At 34.3% G+C, this 19,357-nt stretch overlaps 1 protein-coding gene across 1 annotated transcript in view; it reads left to right on the forward strand.

Annotated features, from left to right (window-relative positions):
- LOC121386244 (dynein heavy chain 8, axonemal-like) overlaps positions 1-19,357 on the forward strand; it is a 240,158-nt gene that overhangs the window by 24,174 nt on the left and 196,627 nt on the right. Inside the window, exons 6-7 of the mRNA XM_041517077.1 lie at positions 11,405-11,600; positions 17,837-18,006. Of these exons, the coding sequence (XP_041373011.1) occupies positions 11,405-11,600; positions 17,837-18,006 (366 nt within the window). The remainder of the gene's footprint in view (positions 1-11,404; positions 11,601-17,836; positions 18,007-19,357) is intronic.

Below are 19,357 nucleotides of genomic sequence, written 5' to 3' on the forward strand. Positions count from 1 at the left end.
GAGATAACGGGTAGCGTCTATGAATACCCTAGTTTCGCACAAAATTCGAGTACTTTTTTTTACAGGTACCCCATACATGTTTCAAGCACAAGGCTACTTGACACATTGGTACTAGATGAAATAAAATTGCACATTTTTTTTACCCAGATGAAACTATTATTTTTTACAACCAACACACTCACATTTATAACCAATCACAGGACTTGTGGTGTTCACTTCTCTATCAAAAGTTGGGTGCACCTCGAACTTTGACCCAGCTGGAAGTTATTTGGTTTAGTAATACCTATACTGATAACATACATTTTTCAAAAAGTGTCCAGCTATGTGTCTTTATGACAACCAGGATCTGGTGTATTCTGACATAAACTGACAACCTCACTGAAACTTGTTTCTACAGTGGAACCTAATATAATGTACACCTAAAAAAGCATATATATTGCATATAGTTTTATATTTAAACAACAAAATGTTTTAAAATAAAACTCCTGAAGATATTTACTTTCAGTTGGGTGTGTGTACTCAGGTATATATGTAGAGACAACAAAGATAGTCAGAGTACCTCTACCCCTTTAAAGAATTCCATTAAAACACATGCACTTGATTGACCCCTAGATTATGAAGACGTTAACAGGCACATCAAAGAAATATCAGTATTAAAAAAATACACTGTCTGAGGAAGGAAACACAAACATGACTGTACCTGTATGAAGTAATGACTTAATGTCCTGAACATTAGTGTTGAGAGGAAATCCTGTATGCTGGGTGTGGGTGTCTTCAAGTTACCAGGTGTGGAAATTTCAAATCCATCGGCCATGCTGATTTTCATAATGAACCATCAAAACTATTGGCAGCCACCAATATTCCTGACTATATTTTATTTATAGCCTACTGTAGTTGGAGGTTTTTATAGTTGTGATATCTGGAATAATCATGCAGCTTTAAACACATTTATTTTTGATTAATTACTGAAAAAAAACTATTTTTAAATGACAAAATTACCCGAACATCTATTTTCTTGCATTATTTTCTAATCCGGATGAATACAATATGTACATTAGATGTATTCCTACAATCTGTAATCCAGCATTTTATTTAGTTAGTAACATTAGGTAATACAGCTTTAACAATAAAATAAATTATCAACTTAATCCAAGGCAGATAATCAAATCTGAAAAAATTGGTTCTGAATCTAGTATAAACTCAAAATGCTTTTCATGAGAGCTAACTAAGTGATTATTAAGAAAAAAAAATTTATCTGGAGATCTAAGTATATGTTTTAACAACCTTATTGTTATGTACAAATAAGAACAGAAGGCACAATAGTGACAACAAATTTAATTATGTTTTTGGTAAAGTTTTTCTTAAAATTTACTTTAAATTTTGCATAAAACTACAAATTTGTCTAAAATATAACTTAGCACCCTATAAATATGTCAAAATGACAATAAAAATCAACTTCTTTACAAATTTGAGTTTTCAGAATTTCATACATAAAAAATTAACAATGTTAATGGAAACATTAACCCACTATTGGCACATGCTATTTTTAATATAAAAATAAATTGCTATTAAAATCTTAGTTCAGATTGCCTATATATAATACCATATTTAAGAGCAGTTGTATATGGCAAGTCAAATACCATGTAAAAAGAAATTATTGAAGTCTTTACAGTATGAATTATAGGCCAAAACCAACTTTTCTTCAGTGCTAACTTTGATTCAAACTCCATTCAGAGCCATGTACAGAGATTATTGTCACAGTCAAGGTCATTGTGAACTTGCATGATCGAGTGATGGCTAATTAATCAACACAGTATAGTTTAATTAAATAAAATAACAAAATCATAATATTTTTTATTATGCACTGAATATGTGCTATAGGGTGTATACTACCAAATCAAATCCCATAGACGACAATAGTAACATGTGGCTAAAACTCCTACCTGCAACGTATCAACCGACATAAACGCCACGAATATAAATACTACCACCCCTTACACTTAAAGTGAATCAGAAAAAAATGGGGGTCAAGCTGCTCATTTCTGAGATAACGGGTAGTGTCTAGGACTACCCAAGTTTCGCACAAAATTCGAGTACTTTTTTTTACAGGTACCCCATACATGTTTCAAGCACAAGGCTACTTGACACATTGGTACTAGATGAAATAAAATTGCAATTTTTTTTTACCCAGATGAAACTATTATTTTTTACAACCAACACACTCACATTTATAACCAATCTCTATCAAAAGTTGGGTGCACCTCGAACTTTGACCCAGCCGGAAGTTATTTGGTTTAGTACTACCTGTAGGAGGACAATATTAAAATTAAGCTTCAAAAGGTAACTGACGCAACGAGGTCATGCAATAAGTTCAAGTTTTTATTCATAAAAATCTATTCCAAATTTATTAATTTGTGTTGTTTGGGAATTACCATTAAGATGTTACAAACAAAAGGCAATACTTACCTTTATCACATTCATCCAATTTTAATGACATTTTTGAAAAAAGATTTCATTGCAATTTGGGTTCTATTATTAGGAGGAAATAGCACAAATTAAAGATGGTCGCCAGGTCACATGACACAGTTTTGAATTAAAACCTGAGTATTTTATGGTTTATTGATTATTAACAAATAATTCTATATGAAAAATAAAGGCATAACAGGGGAACAAAAATTTCACTCCAGAGGTATCATTTTTCGTGGAATGGGCCCAATATATTACTGGTACTTATCTTTGCTATACAAATCGGAAAACACAGGTTTAATAGACAACTTTGAAGACGTACCAATCCGATGAAAACTTTGCCTATTTAATTTATTATTAATTAGAAACAGTCCGCTTTTGTAAGGTAATAGACCACAATTTCTGATAAGGATAACTCATTTATACTGTTCATATGGTTATGACAAAAAGAGAAAAGGGATTGAATTAAATAGTGGCTTTTGTAGCCTACACAAATGAACTAGTTACGGAAATCAGAGATGTCGGTAAAATTGTCTTGATTAGTTCGTAACTGTTAGCCTACTAAGCTTACGTGAGGTCACGGAAATGGGAAAAAAAAAATTTTTTTAGATGGAATAGTAAGAAGGAAAAGAAATGATAATAGGTATGTAGGAATAAGCCTATAAGTATTTTTTTTTTACATCTATTATTTTTCTTTTTTATCTTTAAAACTCCATTTAAATATTTGTAGTTCAACCAGAGTTTAATGAATGTGCATATGTTATTTAGATATGTATATATGTACACACTATAGTAACAGTAATCAATGATCATTGCCGACTATTTAATGTTTGTTTCGTTTGTTAGAAAGTCACAGACCAAGATGATGTGATTTGATGTGCAGTACTCTGGCATATTCGCCAATCAGAGCTATCGGGGTCAGATTATTTTTACTCTTGGAATTCTGCATGCATACACTGGTCTAAAATTATGGGTTTTTTATTATCTTTATTATGGCATCCCACGTTTGGAATAAAATCCTTTGTAATGACAGATTTCGTCAGAGTTTGTATATATTTTTTTTATCAACAAGATCAATGAAATAACGCTGTCAGAGCCGTTCGTAACTTGTAGCGGTAGGTCAAATGACGTGTTACAAAATGTTGAGGGAGGAAGACTGGTTGCATAATTGTTGAATTGAAAATGCCACGTGAATGTCTATGTCCCAGCCAACACTATCAATTGAAGTAATTGTAGACCTATGTATTACGAGTTATTTAAAAAATTTTTTTTAATAATATGAGTCGGTAGTGCACACCTGAGATGTTTGGATTGTAGTTCATGAACCACCTCCTCGGAACCAGTGTTTTTTTCCCCATCCCAACTATCCTAATCATGTTTGTTGTATATATATAGTGGCGGATCCAGAAAATTCATTAGGGGTGGGGTGAAATAATACTGGTATGATGCCGATATAAAACATTTTTCAAGTGTGGGGTGGTGTCTAATAAGCGGAAACATTGTGTTTCATTAGGCTTAAAAAATATAAACAGAGATCACCGTTTTACTGCAGCCAATAAGATGTTGTCTTACTGTTGACTGCCATGATCACTGAGCCGAAGATCCACTCTGGCAGTGTTATCAAAGGCGCGAAATAAAGGGGTGGAACGATTTCTGAACCTATCCACCCCTCAGCTTCTATTTACCTTAATAACTTAACCTAACCCGGGGGAAGTGGGGTAAGAATGCCTTGTTGTACGGGATTAGCTACACGTAATCTAGACATTGGCATAACATGCAAACTGGTCAAGCATCGCTCGGTTATTGATGTTTCATTTTAGATATTCAACAAAATATTAAGTTTTGCTTCCAGTATAATGTGTAATAACAACAATCTGTCGTATTTCTATCAGAAATTTTGATTTGTATTTATTGTGTCTCGACCGGAATTTGTAGTTTTCGTCGACGAAAGTTTACGATTAACAGATTTGGAACATTTACAGAAAACACAGAAATTTACCAATTATAAACACTGAAAACCGGTCCGATGAACAAAATTATGTTTCACTTTGGCTGTCATAGTAAAATCACAGAACCAAAATTTTGTTTCCCATGATTATTATTATATTATTATTTTTAAATTATATTTCTGATACAGGCCTCATGTGAGAACAAAATCATAGAGCGAAGTCACTTCTCTCTCAAACTTTAGAGAGGGCGAAGTTTTTGACAGCAGGGAGACTTGAATTTTTAATCCAAAAAACGCAAAAAGAAGTTATCTTAATACAGGTGCAACTTTTACAATCTGTATTTTAATTTTTAGTATTTTTTCCCGTCTGTACTGCTAATTAATGGATATGTTCTCTATAAAAAAATTTAACATCCACCTTTCCACGTTGCCTCCTTTAGAAATAATGAAATGTAATTGAACAGCACTAATTTAACCGTTTAGAATTCATTCTCTCACAAGTTTGTCTTCTCATTTCATTTAATAACTACTCCCTGCAGAGTATTGTCCTACAGGCCTCGAAATCCGTTGTTAAAAGGGCAGGCTATAATAGCCTTTAAACATCTAGGAAATGAAGGGCACCAAGGCTAACCTAAAAGGCACAAAGGCTACGTTCATACATTTTCAAAGGGCACCAAGGCAGTCTTTTTTTAGGAAGTCAATTTAACCAGAAAAAATACATTTATCTGTAATTCTGTTAAATTGGTCATTCATCAATAAATCAAAGTATTGTAGTGGAGTCATTAAATAAAACAGTATTTTAATTTTTTTGTGGTGTCCTTAAAGACAACTTTGGTGGAGAGAGATTATGATATATCTGGTCTCCTTGAACAAACACTGCTGCTGTTCCATCTCATTACAGCAGGTAATGGATCAAAGTCCACTGGTTTCGGACCATCTGAGCAGATGGAGTATGACTGAAAGAAAATTATATTTGAATGGCTGGACAGTTAACATTAAAGAAATAAAATAAAATAATCTATAATAAAAGTAGATCTGTTAATTGTATCTATTAGTTTGTGAAGGTATCTCCAGAGAATCACTGTAGAATACAGGTAAGCCTACTAAGTTTCAGATTTAACCAATCAAGATTTCTATTTCAATTTTACAATCTCATTAATTAAAAACCCCACAAAAAAACTCAACAACAACAACGTTTTTACAAGTTTAGACATCTTTACTATTTTGTGGAGACTACCAAGAGAATATGTGTATTACGTTTCAGAACAATACAATCAAAGCTTTAGGAAAAGGGATGAAATGTTCAGTGTTAAATTATTTGAAATACAAATAATTAAATAAATAAATGTTCAAACCAAATCATTTAGGTTTTAAAAAATTTAATCTTTATATTATTTTTGTTGTAAATTCTATATTTAACAATAATAAAAAAAATCCACTCTAATTTCAAATTTTTCTCCAACAAACATAATTGTAATAAGATTAACCAAATAACCCATTTAATTATAGAATAAAAAATGTGGAGAGAAATCCCATTCTGTCATGTGACCGTATCCACAAAAACGTAAACATTGTCGGAGGACACCATGGCCTATTTTCTTAAGTATGTTTTCAGCATTTATGGATTAATATGTGTGTGCGTGTGTGTGTGTGTTAAATGGAGGTTGAGGGGTGTGTGCATGGGGGGGGGGGCAGCAGCGATGGTTTTTATACACCCCCCCCACCCCACTTTTTGGCACCTTCTTACGCCGTGCCCTGGACCCAATCACTGGCGTTGTTAGAGACTGGACCCAGACTAGACATGCCTGGACGTTGAATGGATATGAGCATAACTAATTTGTTTGAAATTGGAATCATTAAAATGTGCTCTTATTAGGTACCACGGTAATTGGTGACACATGAGATCACATGACAGTACGGTAACGTGTGTGGTGATTAAACAGCTTTAATTACAAACTGCTAAATACTGTAGGCCTATAGAGGAAAATATATCGTATTATCGTAACTCCAGTCATCTCATACATTGTAAGTTTATTTTCCAAAAACAACATGTGATCACAAAACAATCCAGGATTTCTCGATACCACATGCACAGACTACAAGTCATCGCGTTTTTTTCCGCATGCAAAGGTGAAGGTCATTTGAAGAAGACGTGGTACGATTTTCGTTGTTGGCTACTGCTTAGGCCTAGTACCCAGAATTTGTTAATATACATGGGTGTAGCCTGTAGGAAGATACCAAAAAGTGGGGTGGGTGGGCACACAGACACACGTATAAAATTAATATATAAACCATTGATGCTGCTACAAAGTACTCCCTTCCTCGCTTCCTACGCCAGTGATGTATAGGCCTATCAACTGCTGAGCATGGGTAATAATTAAATAAACGGAATATTCAAGAATAACCACAAACATTAAACAGTTCACATTTATTTCAGTGTTTCAGTTAATTGGGAATAAATTAATTTGAGTCAGTTTAGCATGGGTCCGTTAAATAGGCTAATAAACATTAAAACTATAAGTCCGTCCCACAGGGAACGCCTTTTTTATTACTATGAAATTTACTACAAGTTATTAATTTCTAATTGATTTGTAAATTGCACACAAAATTAGTATTGTTTTGTTATTTCCAATACACTTTTACTTTTCTTGTTACGTCAAACAAAACTGAAATTAATAGCAAAAACCTTTTTTTATAGAATGACGGGACAGACTTTTTTAAAAATATAATTTCAAAATTTGTCATGAAGAATATCGATAACAACAGCCCCAAGTTCAGCCATCAAACGTTTGTCTAACGTTCGTGAACTATTTGACTGGTGCTCAACGTGGCCATTTGGTTTATTATGAAGTGCATAAACCAGTCTAGCGGATGTTTTTCCACTCAGTCTGGTTGAATGCAGCTGACATTTAAATAGCTAATAATAATAATAATAATTTTTACCTGAAATATTGAAAAAGTTTTGGCAATTTTTGTCATCTTTAGTCTTCTTTTTCTTCTAGGCATGGTTTAGCCTATTTAAAAAAAAAAATTGCCCCGGGATTCTTTTTCGGCTATTTACGTTTTTTTCCATAAATGTACGACGTTAAAACTTTCGGCAATTTACTGTGGGTTTTTTCCCCGTAATGCTGTACGTTTCAACCGTAATTTATCATTTGTTACGTTCGATGTGCAATTATAATACATGACCAAAAAACTGTATATAAACACTACCGAGTTACATCGAATTCTTGCATGTTTAATGTTTTAAAATAAAAGTTAGGGTTATACAAGTTTTGAAGAAAAAAAAACATACACAAAAGGGGCACCACGGCAGGTAATTAAAAGGGCATGGTTATTCATAGCCGTAAAGTAACTGGTATTTTTGAGGCATCACGGCAAAGGCACAAGGCAGTACGGCAAATGCTGTGGAGCTGTCGTGAATTTCGAAGCCTGGTCCTAGTAGATTAATGTACCGTGGTCAAGCTTAGATTACCCAGAGGCAATAAATGGATACCACAGTTTCTTAACTGTGAAGTTGTCAAACTGAATGGGTATTAGTATCCGTGAAGGTGTGAAAATTGCTTATCTGCTGCACCTTATCAATTGTTTAAAAAATATATATGTATTTATAGAATTTACAGTGGTTGCTTACCACGGGCACTTCAACGCCTGACAATATGCTTCTACAGTCAGTAGCATGTTTAGACCAACTATTAGTGCCAGACAAGGGTGTTGTCTGAGCTAGACAGTCTACCGGTATCTATGAGCCTGACACACGATTTTTTGGCGCCAGTCAATTCAAACTCTCAGAAACTTCACACTTAACTATTATATATGAATAGGTGTTCGTCAAGTTCTTCACCATTTATCCGTGATGTGTACATTGCAAGTGATGACTAGTTTTAAAAAGGCGACACACAGCCCTGTGATATCACACTATGATTATTATATTATTATTTTAAAATTATGTTTCTGATATCACACTGATTATTATATATATATTTTTTAATTATGTTTCTGATATCACACTATGATTATTATATTATTATTTTTAAATTATGTTTCTGATATCACACATGGAGAATGTTTTCGACACAATCGGATTGTTGTGATAACCAAAATTCTCAGTATTCCGGTTCAGGTATACCTGAATCTGTTCCAACATGAGCTCAAATCAAACGTGTTACACATTTAAACAAAAATCACTAACACTGATTATTCGTTGTGTATCTCTTAAATATAGTGGTTAAAAAATAGTATTTTTGTATAAAATATTTAACCTTCTGACTACTGTCACTGTCTTAACCTGTAGACTACTGGATTAATTTTGGACAAAAAACACAGTGAGTGGATACAAGTTTATAATTTTTACTTGCACAGGGCTCAAAGTTTGAAAAATGCTATAGGAGCACTGTGCTCCTAACATTCTAATTTTAGGCGCACAGTTATATATTTTAGGAGCACTGGGGAATAAGTTTGGAGCACTGATGAATATTCATAGGGGCATCCATAAAGTACATAATTTTTACGTTCCTGGAAGGGGGATGGTGGTCATCGTGTACAAAATGCAGACAGGGGCACTGGCGTAAGAAGCAGGGGAGGGGGTGGGGAGGAAGGGGGCATGTGCCCCTCACTTTTCAGATATTTTGCTTTATGTTTGCTTTATAATAGTGTAAAAGTGTGTAAATATAAAAGTGTGTCGTCCCCCCCCCCCCCCCCCCCCCCCCCGACACACACTTTTTGGCATCTTCCTACGCCACTGAGGGAGGAGCGTTTCCGAATGAGAGATTTTTGAAACTGGTAAAGAGAGCAGTTTGAGTAAAAATTAAACATATAATCCGTAATAAAGATGAAAAAAACAACCTATTTGTAAACAAATTATGGGGGGACCAAAACATGTCCCCACCACCCCAACAGGCTCCCAACTCCGACTCCCCAGATCATCAATGAATACTATAGTAGTAAGCTATAGAAGAATGTAATGATTATAGTTCTACCAGTACTTCTTAATAGCTAATTTATTTTTTGATATTAATGATATAAAACATCACAATTGAAACAATAGAGTAAATACAAGTTTATTAACAGCAAAGCTTCCACGACCATCAGAATGACGGTAACTGTAACAGTTCTCTCCTTCACCTGATGGGTCACATGATGCCGAATTATAAATATTGGCCAATCATCAGACGCCAATTGATGAAACGTATACGTATCTGGGTCAGAACTTTGCAGACATTGACGTGATGATCAGATCGTATGTAGACATTACAATTCAGGTTTTGCGTTAAAATTAAAGTAAATCTAACAGTGCCACGTGCATTGTGTTACACTTGCTTTTAAACTAAAGGTCTTTAAAATCGTGAACGTGTCGACTTGCAAATGGAGCCACACAGAAAATACGGCCTATTTGTAAGAAACGTCTTGAACCGCGTTACCGTGATTTTGTAGTCATTTGGCGTTATTTCATTTCCAGTTATTATTAACCGTCATCAAGATCCTAATAAAACCGATTAAATCGGTATACATAATTAGAACTTTGTTCAAACTGAGTTGATATCCTATTTAAGGTACATCTCAAATTTTAAACTTACTGCTTAAAAAATATGTTCAGCGAAAGCTGTTTCTTTTCAGCCTTAGCGCAGTAGGCCAAAGGGTGGTATTTTTTATGACGTCGCCAAACCAAGCATTATGATTCTGTTGTGAATCATGTGCAGATTAACAAAACGTTGGGTCACTTGACTATAACTTAAAGACTATGAATTTCATAGTATGCGTCAATAGAGTGGCCACTTTCAAACCAGCAAAACTAGTTATTTTGTTTGGTCGCACTCGTGTGACTTGGTAGTAAATTTTGGTTGCACTCGTGAAAAATCCAGTCGCATATGCGACCAGTTGGTCGAGAACTTTGAGCGCTGTTGCATATATTCACTTGTGTTTTATAAATGCATAAAATAAAGTTCATAGTTGAATCAGTACGGTAAGTATTATTTTCATGTATTTTTCTAATTTTTATGATATTAGGCAAAAAATCGACATTTACTTACATGCATTTGTGGCCAGCTGTCCAGTATTTATGTCCATTATTCCCAATAGCAGTGGTTTTCTGCCCAGATTCTTTTTTAAAAACAAACTTCGATTCATATCCCAATATTTGGTGATTTTCGTTGTTGGTAAAGTGATCAAATTTATTATCAAAATAGCTGTCACAATCAGCTATCGATCCTTGAAAATGACCTCGACATGCCGCCATTGTTGTCAAGTGAAAATACTTGCCGAAAAAAATCTAAAGACACCGGAAGCTGAGTTGTCTTCAGTTTCCTGTTAATAAATGTTTTTCGATGAGTGTTGTGTGCAAAACGGCAAGAAATATGAATTGGGGAATGCACTGTATACAGTGTACAGTAGGTTGACTGGCGTGTCGTCGGGCAAGATATTTTGCCTGCAGTAGTCAGAAGGTTACGTTTGTCGATGTCATGCATATGTTTGAGTACTGAAGGTGGCAGTCGAATATATAGGCCCCACTATTCCCTATGTTTTTATATGAGAGGAAGTGACGTATAGATCTAAAACATTATTTTTATTTAGCTATCAAAATCACAACAGCATGTGTATAATGGAGAGGGTGTGTCAAAAATCAACTTCATATTGAGTTTGAGAATGTCTCTTTGCACGGATTTTTCTGATAATTTGAATCAGTGATATTAAAAATCGATTCCCATCACTTGTTTTCATAGAACCTAAAAACAGTATCCAATGGTTTCCCGTGATCACAAGGCACGGAACCGAAAACATGTTTCACATGGAATTTGAAAGCCTATGAGTTGCTATTATGACTACTCTTCTTTTCTTTTTCTTTTTTATTTATTTAATCTAGGTTATTAGGATTATGTTTTCACCCTGCATAAATGGACCACCATTCTCGTCATTTTCGATCACCTAAATAACCTGAATGATTGAGAATTTGTTTCTATCTAATTTCTAATATTTACAAATTGCAATTTACAGGAAGTGTATTTTGGAATACTAACTAAGCATCCAGAAAGAGGCTTACTTGGAAGCTTTGAATTTGCACTAAAATCTATCTATGAACCAGCATTGAATAAGGTACAATCTCAGTGGGGCGAACTGAATTCAACACACGGCAAACAAATCAGGAAGGACTTTCTTTTAAACTATGAAAGTTTCATTCAGTACCTTCGAAGTAAGTTTTAAAGGGACATCCCGAGTTTGCTGCATTGTAAGATGTTTCCAACTAATAAAATATTTCTACGATTAAACTTGCATAGTAAATATATTTTCTTGTTTAGAATAGCAGTGTCTGTATATTCAATGTGTTTCTGGTCGTCTTAATATTTGTAAGAAACCCAACCTAGATTTTGTCTTCAAATAATTTCGTACGTACGAAAAAGCAATATTTTAGGAAATAAAGATGAAATTTAACCTAGTACAAATATTAGAAACGATCAGAAACATGTTTAATATACAGCCACTAATATTTTATGCAGAAAAATATATTTGATATGTAATTACAGTCGTTAAAAAGTGTCTGTTAGTGGATAACATCTTTAAAATTGCAGCAAAGTCGGGAATGTCCCTTTAACTTTGTACCAACGTGAAAAATTTTTTTTTTGAAATTTTGTAGCCACTATAATAGACTGCAGCTTTAATTTTCTGAAGTTGTCTGGAGAGAGGTTACCTAATGATGTTAAAAAATGTACTAGTTTAAATATATTTAAGAAAACATGTTTCAAACACTTCTTAGAAACATGCATAGTTATGTTTTAAACTGCTGTGCCAGACCATACACTAAAATTTCAAATTCCATAATTAAATGCTTTCTTAATTCATTGCAATAATATTTTACACCGATATGTAAATCAATAATTACGAAAATGCCCCATAAAAGTATTAAAACATCACTCCCGTAGAACACTGCCGGAAACGACCGAGTAAAATTCTTGGTAAAAATATTTGCCTGTAAATAGCAATGATGTCACGAAGGGAACGCGCTTCACTGAAACCTACCACGAGATGACTTCAAGCGCAAGCGAAAGTGGGACCGACAGCGACTGCCAAGCTCATTGATCATGCGATTCTTCTTTCGATGATGAATAGTGTAGTAATGACGACTGGACTAATATTTGTGCAACACAACAAATAATGCCTTTTCAGTTTGAACCTGGAACATCTTCCGACGAACCTCCGGCCTGACAGATGACGATGAAAATGGTCGTGGAGACAGCTTACCACTAATTTACAACTTTTATTCTTGTTTTGTTCTTTAGCTTTTCGTGCGAATTATTTTGCTACACTGTATATTCTAATACTTGTGATGTAGTAGAAAAGACGATAAATAACTCTTGAATTTTACGAGTCAAGTGGACCCGATATCGGTAATTTCAAGAAATAAACAAAAATTACTTTTAATCCGTCCCATCCCTGTATGAAGATGGGTTTTTTTGTGAATAATTTCAGTTTAGTTTGACGTAAAAAAAAAAAAAGTGTTTTGGAAATAACAAAACAATACTATTTTTTGTGTGCAGTTGTGCAGTTTTAGTCCATGTTTAAACAAAACAATACTATTTTTTGTCTGCTCAGAAATAAATAACTTATAGCACATTCCATAGTATGAAAAAAGGTTTTCTCTGTGGGAAGGTATAGTAAAATTAATTTAATGTATTTTCTTTTTTTTTTACAAAAAAACCCCTACATTTTTGTAGGATGGGACGGACTAGGCTATAGATACTTACTTGTCTGTACTTTATTGTTTTAATGTTCACAAACTGTAAAGAAAAATCTCACAAATGAACGAGATGCAAACGACAACAAATCGGATCTCGATGATTGCACGAACCGTGCATGAGAAAACAAACTGACCGGTGTGGATGGCGTCGGCTTGTTGTCATTTGTTTTGTGTCGCATAAAAATTGTTGGTACGGTATCTTTTTTTTAAAAGCCATAACACATGGTATTCCCATATCTCGCTTAAGCCGACAAGCCAGTTCGGATGAATCGCAACTAAAGTGTCTGCTGTTGCAATGGTCTCCGGCATTTTCTTCCTGTCCAGTATTTCCACGTTGTTTTAATCAAATTCACACACAGCTTTCTCACAGCAACATTACTAGGAAATGCGTGAAGACTAAATTTATCGGTTTTTGTATTGCTACAGCCGCCACCAACACGCCGTTTAACCATAATAAACACAAAAGAAGCAATGAACAATGGCGCTGACTATCGAAAGGAGTTCCCTTCATGACGTCACAGATCAAATCTTACGGAAATTCCCGAAACGAATTCAGCTGGTTCTGTTTTTCAGGGGAATATTTTTAAATGGAAAATATACCGGTATATAATTTTTTTACATTTTTTTTTATAATTTTCTAATCATATTAAATAATATCTTGATTGATATAGCTCAATACATCATACATCTGGAACAGCACTTTAAACATTTTTTATGGTTGTATATATTGTACACACATGTACATTGTAAATAATACTATTAATGTTATAATTAGTAAGAATAGACTAGAACTAAGTTACTTTCCATAAATAAATATTTTATTATTATTATTACTATAACGGTTCATAAAATGTACTAATTTTGCATATTAGCTTTTTGGTAAAAATATTATAAAACATATTTGTCACATTCGTCTTTCAGTTTGTGTTTAGAGATAAAACCCTGAGTACATGTCCATACTCGCCCCTGTCAAACTAATTCCTAGTTACATCTGAATAACTTGGCAAAATCAGCCAGAAGAGCTATATAAAATACTCACTGCATGACCAAGAATTCTTGTATTTAAGCCTATCAGGTTTTTTTTGCCATTGGACATATAAACTAATTCTAAGTTCATTTTTAATTTTTAAAGTCCATAGGCTTACAGTTAGATAAAATGTTTGGAGTGGCTCCTATGTAATCTCTGATACTTAACTTGCGGAACATTGCAAATGTACAGATTTTTGTTAAACTTACATAATTAGCGTTAAATTTATGTGGGGTGGTGGTGGGAAAATTTTTTTGTAAGTGTAATAAATATGATTATGAAATGAAAGAATGAATGAATGAATGAATGAATGTTTAACAACACCCCAGCATGAAAAATACATCGGCTATTGGGTGTCAAACTATGGTAAATGCAAAAACAATATGATGATCAACATCAATATAAAAATTCAACAGTGAAATTAAAACAGTGTAAAGAACTGTGCAAAAAATACAAATATCACAGATAGATACAATTAAGATTTTGAATAAAAGTGAGTATCACGTAAAAATTGTAAAACTAATTCTGGGTGCAATTGAAATGATTCCATCACGTTTCTCTGACCAAAGATATCCTTTCTAGTTTCTTGCAGATGTTTACACTCCATCAAAATGTGTTGCACCGTCAGAAGACACTGACAGTGCTCACACTGAGGTGGAGGATCTTTCTTTAAAATAAATGAATGGGTCAAATATCTATGACCGATGCGAGCACGACACAAGATTATTTCATCCTTCCTGCACTGCCTATAGGAGGACTGCCACTCTCCCAAGACTGGCTTGATAGCATGAAGCTTGTTCGCAACCGCACCGTCCCAATCATGTTGCCAAGTCGAAAAGATAAATTGGTTAATACTATATTTAAAATCAGTATACAGTAACCAACCCTGGTATGAGGCAAATCCAAAGCAGACTTGGCAGCAGAATCTGCCTTTTTATTACCCCTGATACCAACTTGGCTGGGAACCCAACAAAATACAACATCTTTATTGGCAGTAGATAAAAACACACACTTTTGTATCACCATCCCAATTAAGGAATGGTCCAGCTTCATATTGCGCAAAGCTTGGAGACACGAAAGTGAGTCAGTAAAAATAATAAATTTGGATGCACTAGAATCCTTTATTTCTTCTAAGGCTTTAATGTCTGCCCAAACTTTAGCACTAAAAATCAATGCCAAGTCAGGCAGTCTCGTGGAAATGATAGTGTCTGATGGAAAAACTGTAGCACATGCCACAGAATTCCCATCCCATGATCCATCTGTATACACAGGATATTAATCACGGTATCTGTGTTGAATTTCCAAGAAAAACTGTTTATATATACAACAGCATCTGTACGATTTTTCTTCAGATGCGAAAGATCAAACACAAGTTTAGGTGGTGTAATACACCAAGGTGGTAAAACAAAATATGAAGGAGTTTCCAAAGTGTTGGTTAAATCAATGTTGGAAAGCGACAAAAAACGCTGAATACGAAGACCAAATGTTTGAATAGCATTTGGCCTTGCATCAAACAACTTCATATACTTGTTATCAAACACCGCATCATGTGTAGAATGTTTCGGTAATGATTGAATCTTGGTGGCATACTGCAGAGAAAGCTTTGCACGTCTAGCACCCAAACAAGGTTCGTGTGCATCAACGTACAAGCTCTCTACAGGAGATGTTCTAATTGCACCAAGACAAAGCCTAAGTCCCTGGTTGTGTATAGGATCTAGCATGTGCAAGTAAGACTTGCGTGCCGACCCATACACAATGCATCCATAATCTAGTTTTGACCTCACAAGAGATCTATACAGACGGAGCATAACCTTGCGGTCTGCTCCTCATTCCATATTACCAATAACCTTTAAAATATTGAGAGCTTTTAAGCCCTTCTTTTTAACATATTTAAGATGGGGCACAAAAGATAGTTTCCTTTCAAATATAACCCCCAGAAATTTAGTCTCCTCCACAACTGGAATTGGATTTTTGTCCAAAAACAACAGTGGATCTAAGTGGAGACCTCTTCTGGCAGATATGCATACAAACTGTTTTTGCCTTTGAGAATCGAAAGCCATTGTCAGTTGCCCATTCATGAAGTTTATTCAAACAAAGCTACAACTTACGTACAATGATACTCATATTGGACGATCTATAACAAATCTGAAAATCATCTACATATAACGAGCAATCCACACCAGGTGTTAAACACTGGGTGATGGTGTTAATTTTCACAGAAAATAAAGTTACAGACAGGATACTACCTTGAGGCACACCCATTTCCTGTGGGTGAATGTCAAATAAAGTCGACCCCACCCGGACTTTAAAAGATTGTCTCTTAAGCTTTCTCCAAATAAAAAAACACTGAAACCAAGTGTTGATTGTGGATGAAAGCTTCCCTACAAAATGTTTCAACTCTTAACAAGATGATCAACCATGCTACGTCTAGATCTGAACCCACATTGCCCGTTAGTAAGCAATTTGTGGGATTCAAGATACCAGACGAGTCTACAATTGATCATGCAAATGCAACTTGTCAAAGCGATAGGGTGATAACTAATAGGATTGGTTGGATCCTTACCAGGCTTGGGAATAGGAATGATAATTGTTTTCCTCCAATCAGAAGGAAAGTCTCCAGAAAGCCAGATGTTATTAAAAATATTCAAAAGAACACAAAGATGATTCAGGTCAATGTTTCAATAACTGATAATGAATTTCATCTGGTCCTACTGAAGTATCATGGGCTCTACGAAGAGCATCCTGCAATTTTTCCATAGAGAAATGCTTGTTGTATACTTCAGCATTTTCAGATGAAAAATTAATGGACTGCTTTTCAGCTTTAGTTCTAACAGATACAAAAGCATCTGTACTGAAAGCAGCAGATGAATTGTGAGAAAAGTTGTCTGCCATTGCATTGGCAATGTCACGATACGTGACATCCGTATCATTGACAGACAAATGATGAACTGTATTACTGGATTCTTTACCTTTGATTTTATGGATCCTATTCCAGACAGATTTCACAAATGTTTGTGAATTCAAAAGTTCTCCAAGATGTCTTCTTATTCTGTCTAATCTCTCTGCGAGCCTTAGCCTTAGCAATACGATAAGCATCCAGGTTATCCCAAGTAGGTTCACGTTTGAACCTCTCAAGGAACCTGTTTCGCTCTTTAAGTGCATCCTTGCATGTATCAGTAAACCATGGTTTATTGAAACGCTTTGGCGCTGCCGAAGTCTTAGGAATAGTTTCATCTGCAATGTCCTTCAAGATGGAAGTGAACAAAGACATGGGATCATCAGCATCAGTAATGGCAAATTGTTGTAGACAAGTGCTGTATAGATGCTGAAACTGACCCCAATTTGCCTTCGCCAACTTCCACATTTGAACCCTTTCAGGTGCTCAGGTCCATGCATTTATTATTTTTATGTTTTTTACCGTTCAGGTGCTCCGATCCATGCATTTATTATTTTTATATTTTTTATTATTCAGGTGCTCAGGTCCATGCATTTATTATTTTTATGTTTTTTTATTATTCAGGTGCTCAGGTCCATGCATTTATTATTTTTATATTTTTTACTATTACTATTCAGGTGTTTTAGGTCCATGCATTTATTATTTTTATGTTTTTTATTAGTCAGGTGCTCGGGTCCATGCATTTATTATTTTATGTTTTTTATTATTCAGGTGCTCAGGTCCATGCATTTGAAATCGTACAACTTGAGGAACTGAATAATGAAAAGGTTTGCTTGAAGAAAATGAAGACAATTGGCGATTGTGTGCTGATGGCTGCCAACCCAGAAATTGTGTCAATCTTGGAAGATATTGCCACAGTTTGGTGCAAACAGATTGAGCAGGTACAATGTTCACATAGGTGGTAAGATTCTACAAATGCTACCTGCACAGTGTTCATACTCTAGAAGGTCTGAAAATTGAAAGTTTGCATAACCTATTTATGGTTTACCATATTTTCCCATGTATTATGCGCACCCCCGACTTTGAATGTTTATTTCAAGAAAAAAAAATGAACCACAATTTAATACGCACTGTTTTTTTAAACCACAAAATCGACGGTGAATGCAAGATATACCGTTTTCCACCTGTCACCAAAATTAACTAAAAGCGAAAGCAGCGGTATATTCAAGAAACAAAACTTAAGTTAGGTACTTGTGTACACAGACCTACATATCACACAAAACGTAGGCTAGTACTTGCGTACTTACATGTAACACATGCATAAATCAAGACAAAAGTATATACCCATACATTGTAAATGATTAATAAATAAATGAAAACAAAAATATAGCATATTACATTTGATTCTCGTGTCTAACGTGAATGCGTGATATTTCTAATTTTATAGTATAGTGTCGTATATTTCTGGTTTCACGGAAATGGCCGAATTAAATCTAATTGAAATTAAAAATAGTTAGGGTCTATTTTTGTGAACTTTTTGGCAAGGTATGCATGGTTTTGTACATTTATTTTACATTTATTACAACCATAACAAGTGAAAAGCGATTTTTATGGGTGTTTTGGCATTTTGTTTTAATTAACACTGTCAATAACCTGTAAACTGCCGATCGACGATTTTTTATGGGTAATTGCTGGACATTTTTTAAATAAAAAAATTTCTATCGTTATGTATAATGTGCACCCCCATTTTTTAACCTGTATTTTTTTGGAAAAAAGTGCACATAATACATGGAAAAATATGGTACTCAGAATTAAATTCAGGTAAACCATTTCCTTTTTGCATATAATTTAATGTATGAAAAAAACAAAAACAATAGGTTATGCAAAATTAGTTTTGTGTGAGCGACATGCGGACAAAACTCATTCTCAAATTTTTTTCACTCATTGTCATTTTCATCTCTGATTGAAATTTATTTCATTGCTTTTAAATTACTTAAATTATCATGCAAATAAATTACTTGCTATAGAAACATGTTGCTAATATTACAGAGGTAGAATTTATTGCATACTACATCTTGTTGAGGCCAGTTGTATTATAAATACTTGAAATATAAAAACAAACATAAATGATCCTGGCAATGCTTATAAAACTAAACTATTTAATGACATCACGAGCTTGCAATTCCTATGGCTTTGCCATAACTTAAAGTCTGAGTATGTTATTAAAGGCTGATGTCTAGATTCTAAACGTTTCTGAAGCACAGGCCAGATATTAAAAATATATAATCAATC

This window comes from Gigantopelta aegis, chromosome 12 (assembly GCF_016097555.1).
Source record: "Gigantopelta aegis isolate Gae_Host chromosome 12, Gae_host_genome, whole genome shotgun sequence".
NCBI classification, from domain to species: domain Eukaryota; kingdom Metazoa; phylum Mollusca; class Gastropoda; order Neomphalida; family Peltospiridae; genus Gigantopelta; species Gigantopelta aegis.